At 35.7% G+C, this 18,151-nt stretch overlaps 2 protein-coding genes across 5 annotated transcripts in view; both read left to right on the top strand.

Moving 5' to 3' along the window:
- Positions 1–11: 11 nt before the first annotated feature.
- LOC306880860 (transmembrane protein 41B) lies at positions 12–8,169 on the top strand. Of its 3 annotated transcripts, XR_013785112.1 has the most exons (9): positions 55–258; positions 2,370–2,487; positions 2,573–2,701; positions 2,970–3,063; positions 3,174–3,278; positions 3,366–3,504; positions 5,805–6,693; positions 6,955–7,108; positions 7,315–8,167. XR_013785112.1 is itself a non-coding variant. In XM_079434656.1 (7 exons), exons 1-7 carry the CDS (start codon positions 165–167, stop codon positions 5,972–5,974), a joined length of 849 nt encoding a protein of 282 aa, XP_079290782.1. In that variant the 5' UTR covers positions 19–164; the 3' UTR covers positions 5,975–7,340. The 3 variants fall into 3 exon arrangements, 1 of the variants encoding a protein (XP_079290782.1); XR_013785111.1 differs by having other exon boundaries at positions 12–258; positions 6,955–8,169; XM_079434656.1 differs by having other exon boundaries at positions 19–258; positions 5,805–7,340.
- A 3,544-nt stretch (positions 8,170–11,713) lies between these two features.
- LOC306880808 (DENN domain-containing protein 5A-like) overlaps positions 11,714–18,151 on the top strand; it is a 51,082-nt gene continuing 44,644 nt past the window's right edge. For both annotated transcript variants that reach the window (XM_079434578.1, XM_079434577.1), the window contains exon 1: positions 11,714–11,924. In XM_079434578.1, the coding sequence (XP_079290704.1) occupies positions 11,825–11,924 (100 nt within the window). In that variant the 5' untranslated portion in view covers positions 11,714–11,824. The remainder of the gene's footprint in view (positions 11,925–18,151) is intronic.

The raw sequence follows: 18,151 nt of genomic DNA, 5'->3' as shown, positions 1-18,151 counted from the left end.
TGACAAACACTGAACTGAGCAGCACCGAGGAAGAAGAAAACACAGTCACAGGTCACCGGTATCCCGAGAAGTAGGAGGAGAAAGCCGGCTGAAGCCTTGCGTTTAGCTTTTACATTCACATATGATCTCGGTTAACATCTGAGATTTTGTTGAAAGCGATCATCATGGCCAAGAAGAGAAGCGGTGTCCGTGAGACCGAGAGCAGTCCGCTGGTAGAGCAGGAGCCGAGGCCCTCCAAACAAACTACAGTCCTCAAAGGTAACAGTATGTCCTGATATCAGTCTCATACAGGTATTATGTAGCTTTCCACGATTACTCGGAGTCGGAATAATAAAAATTTACTGAGAAATTGTTTTTGCGAAGACCAGAAACTCTGACAGATGGAGATTGTCTATCCAGGACTAATGTAATATTGATGAACTCTTCAGCTGAACGATCAAAATATTAGTAAGTTCTGAAGTGTGGCTTACAGTAGAAGAAATCAACACAATCTACAGCAAACCTTCATCTGAAATGACTTTATTTGGCTAGTCAAATGCACTGAAGGATTGGGTAATGCAGTGATGCATCTGTTTCCTTTCAGAGTTCAAACTTTAAACTGATATTTTTATTCAATGACACATGAACAAGATCTATTACATAGTCACATTATTAATATCATTAGATACCAGAGGAAAAACTTACAGAAATATGCATGTTTTTTTTGTATAATTCTGTCGTTTTATTTGTTTGTTTGTTTATTTGGATCCACATTAGCCACAACCAAGGTAGTCTTCCTGGTGTCCAACAAGTAAGAAGAACAAAATTACATTAATCCATAACAATAAAAACCAATACAACAAAACACACAAACCCAAAATTCATTCAAAACATCAAAATCAACAATTTACTGTATACTGTGCCATTAAATAGTTCTTTAACGATTTTTAAACCTCATTTTACTAATGACATGTAATGACCGATAGCAAATCATTCCATATTTTTATTCCTCTAAACATTATGCTTTGCATTCGGTTTTGAAACGGGAAGCAAAAAATATCCTTTTGATGCATGTCTGCTGTTAAAATGATGACCAGCACTACTATACAGAAGACACTGAAATATTTCTTATAAAACAAAGCAGAGAAACAATTGTCCTGCCCTTCACAAGTAGCCAACCTAGAATTTTGTGCATTCTCATAATATTAACTCTTCTATTATAGTTCAGAGTAAGTCGTGCAGCTCTATTCTGGACTAACTGTAATTTTTCCTAGAGTACTCTGTACTCGACCACACCACTGGACAGTGGTGAACCATTGTTTGCACAATTTGAGAGATGCAATACTTAGGTAAAATTTTGCACATCTCTTAATAACCGATAGACCTCTTTCACTAACTATTACCTCTTTTTCTATCTGTTTTGACCACTTCAGCCTACTGTCTAGCATAACTCCAAGAAGTCTGATTTCCTCTACCTGTTCAATAGGCCCACTTTTTACAGACAAATTTAATTGTGGTTTAAGTTTAGAATTCGATCCAAACACAATACTTGTGATTTTTGTCAAATTTAGAACCATCTTATTATTCCATACGCACTTCAACACTAATTGTAACTCATCTAAATAATTTTTCAATTGATGTTGCTGGTAGATACAATGTTGTATCGTCTGCGTTCATAACTGTCCTTGCACGCTTTAAAACCAAAGAAAGATCATTGGTGAAAATAACAGTGGTCCTAAACAACTTCCTTGAGGCACACCACACTGCAACTCTTTCCCTTCTGAATAACTTCCATTATATAAAATGTAAAAAACATTGCTGAAAAATGTAAAAACTACTTGCGTATGTTATTTACTATATATATATATATATATATATATATATATATATATATATATATATATATATATATATATATATATATATATATAATATTGTATTGTATTTATTAAAATAAAAAAGTACAGATTCCAATAATACACCACAGTTTTCTGTTAATATTTTTTAATTAATTGAATTTACTAATTTAATTTATTGTAAAACTAATATTTAACTAAATGCCCTAAATAAAGACCACAATATCAGTGACTTGTGCTTAAGCCTGTAAACCTCTTGGCACAGTAAAGAGTGATTTCCTGAGTTTAAATGTAAATATCTAGTTATTTAGTTTGGTGTCAGTAATGGGACAGAATTTATTACTGCTCCTTTAAGATGATGTCACATTGTTATATGTGATTTTTGGCTTTGTAGTCTCCAGCTCACCACATATAAGAGCTCTCATGGGCCTGAATCCCCTTGAGGATTGTGAACAACTGATGCAAATGTATGCAACACGTTGCACAGGTGATATTAGAGGTTATTCATGATGTGTTTTTGAATTATGCTCTCAGGAGCCCAGTCATCAGGAGGAGCCTCTGCACGCATGTCAATCCTCCTTCTCATCACTATCTTTGCCTGTTCTGCTTGTGTCATGTATCTGGTGTTCAGAAACTTCCCAGAACTGAGCGAGTAAGTCTACCTCCCCCTCTGATTGTTGTTTTGTGTACTGAACATAAAGGGTGTTTTGTTTGATGTTTTTCTTCATGTCTTGCAGAGACGAGAGAGAGAAAATCAAAATTCCTAAAGACATGGATGATGCCAAGGCATTGGGCACAGTTCTGTCCAAATACAAGGACACATATTACACTCAAGTGCTTTTAGCATACTTTACTACCTATATCTTGTATCCTTTGTGCTATGATTAAGCCTGATTTTTTTCAAGGGACTGATTATCAACATTATTGACCGAGTTAGACACCACATTGAATTTAATGCAAATGAAAACAAGTTTTTTGTTTTGTTTTTACAGTTTAGATTAGACCCCCGCTGGCAGAAAAATTGCTTGGAGTATCTGTTATTCATGTTTGTATCAGATGCATAACAAATTTGGACCAGCTTTCTCTTAAGTTTTTTCACTTTTTGAGGTAACGCCTTAACAAAGGTCTTCTCAGCCTTCAGACGTTTGCCATCCCAGGCTCCATATTTCTCAGTATACTGTCTGGTTATCTCTACCCTTTTCCATTAGCTCTCTTCCTGGTCTGTCTGGTAAGTTCCTTGTGTGCAGGCAAATTAATTTCAAATGAGTCTGTCTGCCAAACTTTGTCTTCTAGTGTGACTTTTTGTTGTGTAAATACATTGTGTTTTATGGTTTACAGTGTTCAGGCCTTGGAGCGTCTTTTTGTTATATGCTGTCTTATTTAGTCGGGAGGCCGATGGTCTACAAGTACCTCACAGAGAGAGCTCAGAAATGGTCACAACAGGTGAGATTTTCATACAAATAACTTTCATTTTTTTCTGTAAATTGACCGGCTATAATGTGGAGCTGATGTTATTTAATGTCATTGCAGGTGGACAAGCACAGAGAGCACCTCATTAATTACATCCTTTTTTTGAGAATAACTCCTTTCCTTCCAAACTGGTTCATCAACATCACCTCACCCGTCATTAATGTGCCTCTGGGGGTCTTCTTCCTGGGCACCTTTCTTGGTAAGATTAATATTCAAACAGATCACTTTTACAAAGAACAATGTACAGTAACACAAGTTTGTTGGTGATGCATTAAACATGCATGGAATAGGTTGTCAAAAACAATTTTCTCATTTTTAAATGGCATTTTATGGGACAAATCGGGTCACAGACACTTATTCTTTCTAATTTAATTTAGTTCTAATTTAAAATAATCTTGTTGGTTAAAAATCGGTTAACAAGCGTCGGCTGTCGGTTAGGAAAAATAACCGAAATGAACATCCTTAGTTCCTCCACAATCTGCTCCATTCTTCTGCATTATTCTCCTAAATAAACTTGGAAAGAAATCACTTTATAGAAGTAAAATTGCTTGTGAAAGCCATGTTAGGTTAATTGTCATCCTGCTAATTTCTCGACTTGTAGGAGTTCACTTGCATATAGATGCTCTCATAACTGAAAGTTACTCTAATTTTAATATCAGGTTTTCATCACTTAGAGATCACACCTGTGATCCTCTTCAAAATCAGACCAAAGCCAATAAATGCACGTACTACAGAAATTCATTGTACTAGATTTTGTTGCAATATATTTGAGATCATGCACCACAAAACCAGTCTTGTGTCAATTTTTAGAAATTTATATTTATATATAATCTGAAAGCTGATTAAATAAGCTTTCCATTGATGTATGGTTTGGCAATATTTGGACGATATACAACTATTTGGAAATCTGGGTGCAAAAAAATCTAAATATTGAGAAAATCGCCAAAAGTTGTCCAAATTAAGTCCTTAGAAATGCATATTACTAATCAAAAATTAAGTTTTTATATATTTACGGTAAGAATTTTACAAAATATTTTCAAGGAACACGATCTCTACTTAATATCCTAATGATTTTTGGCATAAAAAAAAAAAAATCAATAATTTCGACCCATACAATGTATTTTTGGCTATTGCTACAAATATACCCCAGCGACTTAAGACTGGTTTTGTGGTCCAGGGTCACATTTATTCTTTAGTATTTTTTATTTTGAGGGGACTTTATCAAATTCACTTCTAAATTATGCTGCAATCATATCTATTTAAAATAATACCAAAAGTAGAAAAAAATATATATATTTTCAATTAACACAGTGTTTAAATAAAAACAATATAGCATAAGCACATGAAATAAAACCCAACATATTTAAGTCAGATTAATGTAAGTCACACTAAGTGCAAATATCTTGCCTTGTTGGCAGAAGCTATTTACACCAACTCCACCCACTAACATGTGATTGGGCTAGTCAACACTACAAACGATGATCATCCAAGAACAACTCCAGTGCTATGCCATGGTAAAGCTTTTGCCATAGTCATTTTCAATGCGACCGAAGAATCCGAATCCACCTTTTGCTAAACTTTTTTTTTTTCCCTTCACAAATCTCATATCACATCGGAAAGGCATTTATTTTCAATAAAAATTAATGAAATAATCGAAAAGTTGAAAATAAAGGATTGTGCAGGGTTAGGGTAGGTGTAGGGAGGGCTTTATTGTCGCAGTAATGTGGCATCCATTTAATAATTTGAATTCAAATGATAATTTACACTTAATACGTTATTATTGTATGCTGTTTTATAATGCACTGCAATACTGAGGTGCAGATAATTGCCACTATTTGCAATAAGTAGTATAATAAATAGCAGAAAATCCTGCTGTTTTAACATAGTGTAAATAGAATCCATTGTTATTTACACTTAGTGCAAAGAGCCGCTGCCTAAAGAAAATCATATGCACAGTAATGCTATGGGATAACCAATAGATGTAGCTGTACCTGTGTAGCCTTATATTTAAGTATATACCGTGATCTTTTCTAAACATGTCACCAAGTTTCATTTTCATTTTTTCGGGCTAAAATGATTAAAGGGATAGTTCACCCAAAAATGAAAATTCTGTCATAATTTACTCACCCTCTAGTTCCAAACCTGTATGAATGTCTTTGTTCTGCTGAACACAAAGGAAGATATTCTGAAGAATGTGGGAAACAGAGCAGTTCTGGGGCACCATTGACTTCCATAGTATTTTCTTTTCCTACTATGGAAGTCAATGGTGCCCCAAAACAACCTGGTAACAAACTTTCTTCAAAATATCTTCCTTTGTGTTCAGCAGAACAAAGACATTCATACAGGTTTGGAACTAGAGAGTGAGTAAATGAAGAATTTTCTTTTTGGGGTGAACTATCCCTTTAAAGGCCGCTTAGAGGGTTAATTGTGATTGTGCACACTTTGTTATTTGATTACTTGACCGCTCATCTAATAGCTGTTATCTGACCTCTACTATAGGAGTGGCCCCTCCATCGTTCGTGGCGATAAACGCAGGGACGACGTTGTACAAGCTGACCACAGCTGGCGAGGCCGTGTCCTGGAACTCTCTTCTCGTGTTGGGGCTTTTAGCCGTTGTCTCCATCCTGCCCGTCTGCTTTCAGAAGAAACTCCAGCAGAAACTTGAGTAGAGATCACCACCCCTGCTTGACTCAACTCAGGAATGATACTGGTCCTCTAAATTTCTCCTTGCTTTCTTCTCTTCTTTCGTGCATGTACGACAAACCCTCATTTCATCATAGATGGGCACCCAGTGGCTGTCAGGACCGGCCTTCCATTGTTTCGACAGTACTTTCATGGGATGAAAAATTCTGTCATCACTGATTCCCTCTAGCGTTAAGCAATATTTTCCACATCAACGTCTTCAGTGGATTTTCAATATTTTCCACCAAACAGCAATGATTAATGTGTGAGACACTGGAAGAGACATATTTTCACTCCCTATGAAGTTGCTGAGCTAAAATGGAAAGTGCCAACTGCAACCTTTTTCGTTTATTACGGCTAATTTAATATTCAAACGCGTTTGAGAATGAGGTATTACATGCACCAGAAACCTTTTGAGGGTGAGCTTTGTGGGTTTTCTGCTTTTCTTTCTTGTTTCTCATGCCGGATGAGACTGCAGTAGGGATCTGAATGGACGATCTCTTAACAGTGCCCTGTGTACTGCTGCTTACTGTAGATGATAGTGCTTAGCTCTTGTTATAGACCTAATTTTTCCCCGAAAAGTGATAAATATGGATGATGCCACATTAGTATTACAGATCAAGACTGTAGATTGCATATAATACAACAGCCTTAATACTACAGGGTACTTGAAGTAAAAGAAATGGAACGGATATTCTAACATCACGTGTACTGAACTATTAACACCAGTTTTAGCATTTCAAACTATTTTTCTTCCTTTACATTTGGATACAACTGATTGAAATAGTCAAAATGCCAAATTATTGATTTTTTTTTTTTTTTAAATGAAGTAGTACATAATTTAAATTGTATAATATTATGTTTTGTTTATAATATTCATTTTAGCCATGTGAGAGAGGGAAGTATTACATTTTGGAAATATAGGAGATTGGTAACTCTTACAGTTGGTTTTCTTGATCTAGCCAAGCCACTGTAAACTATTTTAAATTAAATATGTCTATTTAAAGGAAGAATTCACTCAAAAATTTGCTAAAAATTTACTCACCTTCAGGCTATCCCAAGATGTAGATGAGTTCTTCATCAGATCAGCTTTGGAGAAATTTAGCATCACTTGCTCACCAGTGGATCCTCTGCAGTGAATGGGTGCCGTCAGAATGAGAGTCCAAACAGCTAATCACAATAATCCACAATTGATCCAAACAACTCCAGTCCATCAATGAAAGTATTATGCTGCGTGTTTGTAAGAAACAAGTCCACCATTGGACTGTAATCTTGTGGATTATCGTGATGTTTTTTATCTCATTCTGACGGCACCCATTCACTGCAGAGGATCCACTGGTGAGCAAGTGATGCTAAATTTCTCCAAATCTGTTCCGGTGAAGAAACAAACTCATCTGTATCTTGGATGGCCAGAGGGTAAGTAAGTTTCATTTTTGGACGTTATGCAGAACTTTATGCAGTTAAACTCTCTGCAGTTAAAATTGCCTTTCAGCCAAATAAATCAGTCTTAAAAAAATGTCTTACATTTTGTATAATACCTACGATACTGTTTCCTGTTTTTTTCTGAATACCTGAAAAATAGTCTTTAAACCTTCAATATACTCGTTTCCTGACTGGAAAGGAAACTGAATCAACAATATTTGCAAAGAGGATTAATAAACCATTTGCACTGAAATCTCTCTTAAGTGGAAGGGTGTGATGAGGCACGGTTCTTATTCCAGATATCATTACTCGGTTACCTCATTTGAGTTGTTCTCTCATGTTGCATTAATTTATATCTGCAGTTCTTATTTGAATGTCAAACCTAACGTTTAGTTTTTGTCATCTGTAAATGTCTAAATGTTCCCAGCAGCTCTTGACGTAACATGGATGGCACTAAACAGAGACAGTGGATGTGACTGAGTGATGTGGTTGTTCTGCAACAGTTTCAAGCCTCTGTAAACTGTTTAACTTCTCTCTGAACCATTTATAATTTACTAAGTTGTACTCATTCATTCATTCATCTATCATTAAATTAAGGTTACTGATTACAGTATTGCAAGATTTAATGAACAATGTATTGTCAGGTCCTGTATTTTTAAAATCTATTCATATATGTCTGTCCATCTTCTTGGAACATAATATATTTATTATGACATGATTAAATACATGAGTAACATTTGCCTCTTGCTCATTTTAACTGAATTAGTGTGTGTACATGCTTCTTTTTATAACATTTTCTTGAAATGAAGGCTGCTTTAAAAGAAACTACCAAGAAAAGAAAGAAAGAAAAAAAACAGTCTATCACATTATAAGCCCTTTTGGATGGTTTATTGATTTACAGTATATTCATTATTTTTTAACAGTACATTTATTTTATTAGAGACATTTTTGTTAAATATGGCATTCATAATTTAAAAATAATATGGCGTTCATATTTGTTGATATCTTATCACTTCGGTAGATAATAAATGTGAACTTTTTGGAAAGAGTAAAACGGTTGAAAAGTAAGAGCTCAAATGCGTGTTGGAAGAAATAATTGGCTGAATAAATATTAGATATATCAAAAGCAAAACTACTTAAAAATCACAAATAATTGAAAAAGTGACAAATAATTGCTGTCCCCAATACTGCTGTCATTACCATCGTACCAAACTTTTCATTTTAGAGTTTTGAAAAAGGTAGACAGACAGACAGACAGACAGATGATAGATGAACAGACAGACAGACAGTTTATAGATAGATAGACAGACAGACAGACAGATGATAGATAAACAGACAGACAGTTTATAGATAGATAGACAGACAGACAGACAGATGATAGACAGACAGTTTATAGATAGATAGACAGACAGACAGATGATAGATAAACAGACAGACAGACAGTTTATAGATAGATAGACAGACAGACAGACAGATGATAGATAAACAGACAGTTTATAGATAGATAGACAGACAGATGATAGATAAACAGACAGACAGTTTATAGATAGATAGACAGACAGACAGACAGACAGATGATCGATAAACAGACAGACAGACAGTTTATAGATAGATAGACAGACAGACAGACAGATGATAGATAGACAGACAGACAGACAGTTTATAGATAGATAGACAGACAGACAGACAGATGATCGATAAACAGACAGACAGACAGACAGACAGTTTATAGATAGATAGACAGACAGACAGACAGATGATAGATAGACAGACAGACAGTTTATAGATAGATAGACAGACAGACAGACAGATGATAGATAGACAGACAGACAGTTTATAGATAGATAGACAGACAGACAGATGATCGATAAACAGACAGACAGACAGTTTATAGATAGATAGACAGACAGACAGATGATAGATAGACAGACAGACAGTTAGTTTATAGATAGATAGACGGACAGACAGATAGATGATAGATAAACAGACAGACAGTTTATAGATAGATAGACAGACAGACATACAGATGATAGATAAACAGACAGACATACAGACAGTTTATAGATAGATAGACAGACAGACAGATGATAGATAGACAGTTTATAGATAGATAGACAGACAGATGATAGATAAACAGACAGACAGACAGTTTATAGATAGATAGACAGACAGACAGACAGATGATCGATAAACAGACAGACAGACAGTTTATAGATAGATAGACAGACAGACAGATGATAGATAGACAGACAGACAGATTATAGATAGATAGACAGACAGACAGACAGACAGATAGATAGATAGACGGATAGACAGATTATATATAGACAGACAGACAGATGATAGATAAACAGACAGACAGACAGATAGATAGACAGATAGACAGATTATATATAGACAGACAGACAGATGATAGATAGACAGACAGACAGACAGACAGATTATAGATAGACAGACAGACATACAGACAGATGATAGATAGACAGACAGACAGATTATAGATAGATAGACAGACAGACAGATGATAGATAGACAGACAGACAGACAGATTATAGACAGACAGACAGACAGACAGATTATAGATAGGTAGATAGACAGATAGATTATAGATAGATAAATAGATAGACATACAGACAGACAGTTTATAGATAGATAGATAGACAGACAGACAGATGATAGATAAACAGACAGACAGGCAGACAGATTATAGACAGATAGATAGACAGACAGATGATAGATAAACAGACAGACAGATTATAGATAGATAGATAGATAGATAGATAGATAGATGATAGATAGATATACAGACAGACAGATGATAGATAAACAGACAGACAGATTATAGATAGATAGATAGATAGATAGATAGATAGACTATAGATAGATAATTAGATAGATAGATAGATAGATTGATAGATAATAGATAGACAGACAGATAGATAGATGATACATAAATAGACAGACAGATAGATTATAGATAGATAGATACAGACAGACAGATAGATAGATAGATAGATAGATAGACAGACAGACAGACAGACAGATAGATGATAGATAAATAGACAGACAGATAGATTATAGATAGATAGATAGATAGATAGACAGACAGACAGACAGACAGATAGATAGACAGACAGATAGATTATAGATAGATAGATAGATAGATAGATAATAGATAGACAGACAGACAGACAGATAGATGATAGATAACTAGACAGACAGACAGATAGATGATAGATAGATAGATAGATAGATAGATAGATAGATAGATAGATAGATAGATAGATAGATAGATAGACAGATAGATTATAGATAGATAAATAGATAGACAGATTATAGATAGATAGATAGACAGACAGATAGATGATAGATAAATAGACAGACAGATAGATAGATAGATAGATAGATAGACAGACAGATAGAAGATAGATAAATAGACAGACAGACAGACAGACAGACAGACAGATAGATAGACAGACAGACAGACAGACAGATATAGATAGATAGATAGATAGATAGATAGATAGATAGATAGTTAGACAGACAGATAGATTATAGATAGATAAATAGATAGACAGACAGATTATAGATAGATAGATAGACAGACAGATAGATGATAGATAAATAGACAGATAGATAGATAGATAGACAGACAGACAGATATAGATAGATAGATAGATAGATAGATAGATAGATAGATAGATAGATAGATAGATAGACAGACAGACAGACAGACAGACAGATAGATAGATAGATAGATAGATAGATAGATAGATAGATAGATAGATAGATAGATAGTTTTATGACTAACAACATTTCTCATGATCTGAGAGTATCTTTATTGTTTCACCAAACTAGTCAGTATTTAAGTTTTTTTTAATTCATAATTCATAATCTATTCATATTTAGACCTTTTAAGTTAATTGATTGCTCAAGTCCAAGGCTCATCCAATTTATATCCAAAAGGAAAACATCATAACCATTCAATACAATATGTCATTACACATTGTCAAAATCCAATTCGCGTTTATATTCATTCGATTTCACCACCAGAGGGCAACATCAAACAACATAATATTGTATTGGTTGACGAATTAATATGCGACTCGCCTTTCCTAAAGAAGCGATTATGTTTTCGCAGCGGAAGTGTGTTTGGTTCGGTGTCCGCGCGCTCGATGATGCTCCGGGGTTCAGCGCATAACGTCATCCCGAGCAGAGCGGTGCGCATGCGCAGGAGCGAGCGCCGAGGACCGAGAGCAGCTGTAACGTTACCGGAGGAGGCAACAATGCGACTGGCGCTCGGGGCTCCTGTCTTGGTCCGTATCCGCAATGGCTGGGCAGAGTGATCCGGAGAGCTCGTACTATGCGCTCCTCTAGACCCACAAACAGAAGAGCACAAGCGGAGCCGTCTCAAAATGAGCACCGGATTCAGCTCGAGCTCCTGCCGCTTCGCGGATTATTTCGTGGTCTGCGGTCTGGACACCGACAGCGGCTTAGAACCAGACGAGCTGTCCGGTAAGAACCGAGGCTGTTTAGGACACATTTATCTGCTTTTATTCTATATTGCCTCATACTTTTTAATTATGTGAATTATGAATGTGATTAATCGATCTTGTGTGCTACAATAAATAGCGAGCACTGGCATAATTACACCAAATACGCTAAAATGGCTTTACAGTATGGTGGACGTGCGCAATATTCAACACATGAGTGCTGAGATTTATGTTATTATATTATATATTCATAGACGTTGGACGTGCAAACTAAAATTTGGAGTGTTATATACTTGACCTTACAAGACCCTTTGATTTGTCAACAGATTTTATTTCTTTTATTGAGAAATTCTTATTCTAATGAATTAAACTCAGCAGAAGATAAAGCATCTGCCATTTCATAACAGCTCATTTATATTATTTATACAGGCATAAAACATAACCCAAAGCAGGGACAGGGAGAATGACATTATTTACTTATACAAGACAAAAGATTGAGGATCAGTAGCTGTCAAAGTCATATAATTCATATATATTCTGCAAAATGTAGTTTCATTTATATTTGTGTTGGCGTGTACAGTAGGTTTTATTCCTTCATAAACAGTTCGTTTCCAGCATGCATCAAAACAAGGTTTTATTATAATGCAATCTGCTCAGACTATTTCAACCTGACAATTTATTGTGATTAATTCCTTCATCTCTAGCTTCCAGTCAAGTAAAATAATTGTCTAAATGTATATTTAAACAAATTTACTCCAACTGTACCATGTTTTAGTGTTTACAGTGGATCATTTACACTATCTTCTCATCTAAACGGCTCTTTCAAGCAGCACGTGAAGAGGTATTGGGCGAGAGTGCAGATTTCCTGTGGTTTCGGGCTTCCTCAACTTGCATTTTGCTGCTGTAATCAGAGCAAAAAATTCATTTTTGTGAAGAAGGGTGTTTCGTTTCACAAGGGTTCAGTGGGAGATAGTTGTGCTGCTCCATGAACTGCACCAGTTTTAAATCATATGTAAAAGGTTGAAACACTGTGGATCAGTCACTGAATTTTGTTTGTTGAATTGAAGTTTCAGGAAATTCAATTTATGGATGCAGAGCTCAACAAGGGTAGTTTCTGTTAGCAGAATTGGGCCGGTGGTTTGGATGGATTTGTTCTTGGCCCCTCCACCAAAAAAAAAAAAATCGAAATTAAAATTTTGTTTTATTTATTTATTTAATTTTTTTGCAGCATGTGTCAAAAGAAATATGTTTAAAATAATTAGCATAATTTATAATAATAACATAATTTAATATAATTAGTTACAATGTGTTTGTATGTAAAATGTACATATACAATTTTATAAATATGATAAATTGTTATAAACAGTACAATTACCTGTTCTAACCTGTTTCCCAGACTGTTGCAAATTATTCTTATGGCACATAATTTGTGACATTTAAATCCGCAGAATTCACAAGTGTTAAGTGTACAACAGAAAACCAGAAGTTAAAGTTTGCAAGGCCTAAAACACTTGTACATGAGCAACAAGTAAGGCAATGGTCTCACACTGGCCCCTGGCCACTTTAGGTATCAGTGTTCTTGTGTATTTTGTCAGAGAGTATGATTATACCGTTAGATGTTTGCGGTGCAACTTTGAGTCTCGGAGCAGCTTGCAGTCAGATCTGTTGAGGGTCAAATCCATTGATGAGCAATAAATGATACATTTAGTAGTAAAACTGACCCTGTAGTGAAAGTGACTGGTGTCCAAAATGACGTGCCCTCTGGGGAAGAGCCCGATCAATGGAGCGTGTCCCACACATACCCTAAAGACAAAGAGAGGTCACTGAGATTCTTTGGGGAGAACAAAAAGCCATCAATTCCTAAAGAAGTATCTAGTCACAGTGTTGTAGCAAGATTTTACTGACTTGATGCTGTTTTTAAAAATGTAGTTGTTTTAAAATGCCATTTGAAACATTTTTAATCATTGTTTTAAGCACGTGATTGGGTAACATTCTTTGAGTCTGTGTTGGCCTAGTTAGCTGGGGACTGAAAGTGCGAACATGTTGTTTTTTTAGAGGAAACGAGTCAGTCAGATTTCTTCTTCGTCATGCATTTGTCTTTTTAATGAAGTCACACTCAGTAGTTTTTGATCATTGTTGTCAGTTTGCTGGGGGGGGGGGGGGGGGGGTTAAATATTAAAACCTTTACAAAAAATGTACTGTAGGAGTACCATGTTACATTGATGCTATCAAATAGTAATAAGATTATACTGTTGACATCTATTTTGTGACACAATTTCTATATGTTAGAAATATTTATGGCTATGTTATATTTATGGCTATGTTTTTCTGCAAAACAAAAAAGACTGATACTCTCTTCCTTCTGGCGATGAGAATACTGTGCATTGCTGAAGTGTTAGCATATCTCTTGGCAAAGAGACTGAAAATAAGAGCCATTGTCATTCCTTGCATTTCTCTGTTGGGCCAGACGGTTGGGCTTGATTTAGCTGTAATGAAAAACATCCATTAGACCGTTAAAAGTGGGTCACTATTGCACTCGAGCACATTTAAGAGCACCTCAATTTTCCCGTGATAAGTCACTGAAAAAGTAACTGTTCATATCATCTCATTTCAATGATCTACTGGGACACATCTGATCCTGTTCTGTAAGCAGCCCTTTCTGTGAGGTTTTGTGTCTGTGGCCTTAAGTAACTCTTGATTGTATGTTCCTCCCACTTCCTGTCCCCTTTAGCAGGTTACCATCACCAGATATACACAAACAGCAAGAACGATACGGAGAATACAGTTTGCAAAGATTTGCTTGCTGTGCACAGTGTGAAGTGTGTTTAGAGAAACACATATTTTACATATTTTTGAGATGTCATCATGCCGTTTAGACCAATGAAGTTAGCGGGCGTCTCTCTGTTGGTTAAACATCACCAGTGCTAACTGATACTTGCTGTAGTACTGCTTTCAAGAGACCTCAGACTTTATTCCCTTATTCCCTTGTTCCCAAAGTACACATTAGCATACGTTTAAAAAGAACGCAAATGCATAAATAATATACTTTACATTCAGAAAGCACTTAAGTATGTTCTTTTAAGGTTTTCAGAAACTTAATGGCAATTAAAAGGAAATTAAATTTATATTAAATGCAATTAGTTGAACTTAAGAGTGCTTTTTTGACCCAGTTAAAGGAACAGTGCACCCAAAAAAGATTGATAATATTTTTCAGAATGAACAGTTTTTAACATATATTTTGGACTACAAGTGTATTTTAATTTCTTTTTCACAAGGGTTTGTGGGTCAGTTTTTTTGGAACTGAAAATTTAAACGATTCTGGTTAAATTCGTTTTTTTTTTTTTTTTTTTTTGTGGCGATCTTCTGAAATAGTCAGTGTTTTTTACTTTGTTAGCTGATAGTGTTAAATAGATAGTGTTACAAGAGTCCCTCTTGTATTTGTGTTGGGAACCTTGTAATCAAAGCAACCCTGGGTTTATTAGTGAGTAACAGGGTGGTTTTTATTGTACATCTTTAGTTTTGATTTAATGGATGAACAGCTTTGGTCTGTTCACTGTCACAAAGCAGATAAGATCATTGCATCTCATGTTCCCTTTCATGCTTAATTACTTTTTGTATCTTTACAGCTTAACCTAGTCTCTTAGACATGGATGATAGTCAATGTAGAATGCCTTGTGGGAACTTATGCTGGAGCTGATATGTTTTTCATTCATTATTATTATTTTTGCTCATTAAAGGCAAACCAGGTGCGCTACCGAGCAAGTTTACATCAGAAAAGCCATACATATAGTTGGTTATGTGATGCAAATATGAAAATGTATTAGTTTACATATGCACAATGGTAAAAGTGTTTAAAGATCTTAACATAGTAATATGCAAGGAACCTCACATTATTATTAATCTATAGTCATTTTTAATTTGTGAAAAAATTAATAAAAGTTGTTGGTGTTTTACAGTAACCAGTGTTCATTTCAGCTGGAAATTCATTGGATTTTTTTTTTTTTGTTTAGTTTTTTTACCAATGAGCATATGTTGCTTTATTTTGTAGTATTGCTATTTGTAATTCGCTACTCCTCAACACGGCATCTACGTAGATGTCAGGCCACCACAAAAACATAATCAAGTTTCCTGTAGACACTTTCACCACTTTGAAGTATCAAAGAACTCCCTTTAGCAACTACTCAAACAAGAAAGTTATTAAAACTGACTTTCAGTTTAACCAAGAGGAAACCAAGGGGGCATCAAAACACATATATTCAGTGCTAAAACTGCGTGTGAAGAAGGCATTCAATGTTTGCACATTCTCAGAGTCAGAGTGAAAAAAAGCACATCTTCTGTTTTGTCACTGATCAAATGAATGCTGGTAATTGGAGCTGCAGACTAACATACATTGCTTGTCTTCCAAACATAACCTTAGATTACCTGCGATACTCATATTATTTATTTTATTAATTAGCTTTCTCATCCTCTGTCCTGTTGCTTTTGCATAAAACAGCAGTAGTTCCAGAATGCTGCAAAGTTGGTGACAAAACCCTCTTTTATTCCCAATGACAGGGCACAGGGTGAGGGCTTCATTAGCATAAGCATGGGAGGCCCTGCTGGAATTGTGTTGTGATTGGCTGGCTCACAGCCTGGGTGCACCGTCAGGCCTTCAGTACACTGAGGACAGGCAGCTGGGCGACACACACTCGCACACATACAGAGTTAAACACTGTCCCCCAGGAGTTCCCATGCACCCCCGTCTCTTGAGCTCTTTCTCAATGACATCACTATGAAAGAGCACTCCTTTGAGCTCCTTGGACTCTGATTAGTCATTAATCTAGTGTGCATGATAAAGATGTTTTTAAGAGTGGCTTTACTGGATAATGTTTAAGCTTCCCTCTTCATTGAGAACACAATAACAAAACATCCATGTAAAGTCCAATTCCTCATTGAAAATCCACTTTCTGTAATATTTTGTAAATGGGCTTAACTGTATCTAGCATGCACAATTTAAAGATTTGTGACTGCATAATTAAAGCCATTTTAGAGCAGTCCAGCTAAAGCCATTTCTTAGAAACCATGTAATTACAGAGATTAGCTACAATTGTCTTTAAACATGTATCTAGTCTGTTTGTTTTTTTGTAGTCTGTTTTGCACTCCAGTTAAGGGAGCGCTGTTCACCATTGATTCTCCACTGTACCAATGGTCTTGATTTATTCTCCAACAATACAATACCCCTACTACACCTGTACACCGCATCCTAGGGTGCTTTTAGGAACAGTTAAAGGCATATTTTACCCAAAAATGAAAATTCTGTCATCATTTAATTATCTTGTTCCAAATAGTGCCTTGCACACCTAAATCATTCATATATGTACTTATATATATGTACTTATATAACATCTGTAAAGTTGCAAAGACTAAAGTCTCAAACCCAAAGAGATATTCTTTATAAAAGTTAAGATTTGTCCAAGCCCTCCTAAACCACCTCGTTTAAACATGCCCCCACATGTCTACGTCACTGTGTGGGAAGATTTGCATAACACCACCCAAATGGTTACGCAAAGAATGAAGGCGGAACTATTATTCTCGCTGTAGTATTGTTGCTGCCGCCTGGCACCATGTCCTGGAGATGCTGTGTTTCGTTGTGAAACCCTTTGTTTGGGCTTCCAAAAGAAGACACAACTAGGAATCAGTGGTTAAGTTGTATTTACAACACTGTTCCAGAACAGTTCAACTCAAATATTCTAGTGTTTGCAGCGCATTTTACAGAGGACTGTTTCTTGAACCTGGGAAAGTAGCCTACAATGCCATCTTGTGCACAAAGGCAGTTTCTATAAAGTGGGGCAATTCCAACTTTGAAAGGACAGACTGGCGCTTCTGACTCACAGCCTGTAAGTATGTTTTCATATTAAAAGAATTTGCCACTGACGATACAAACATGAGTTTTGAGCAGTGTAGAGTAGTGCTTGTTGTTTGTCGTTTCTCCGATCACAAATGCAGACATGGTAATCGATGCAATGCGTAAAAAGACAGTATGCTTGGTTTCACAGACAGGGCTTAGACTAAACCAGGATTAGGCCATAGTTCAGTTAGGACATTTAAGTAATTTTTAGAAATGTACATTTGAAAAAAACATTACTGGTGTGCATCTTGAGACAAAACAAAGGCACTGATATATTTTAAGATCAGTCAGTGCATGTTTCTTTCAGTTGAAACAGCTCAGATTTACATTTTAGTCTGGGACTAGGGTTAAGCCTAGTCTGT

The sequence above is a fragment of the Barbus barbus genome, assembly GCF_936440315.1.
Source record: "Barbus barbus genome assembly, chromosome: 2".
Taxonomy (NCBI): domain Eukaryota; kingdom Metazoa; phylum Chordata; class Actinopteri; order Cypriniformes; family Cyprinidae; genus Barbus; species Barbus barbus.
The sequence above is the reverse complement of the archived record's forward strand: the minus strand, read 5'-3'. Positions and strand labels throughout refer to the sequence as shown.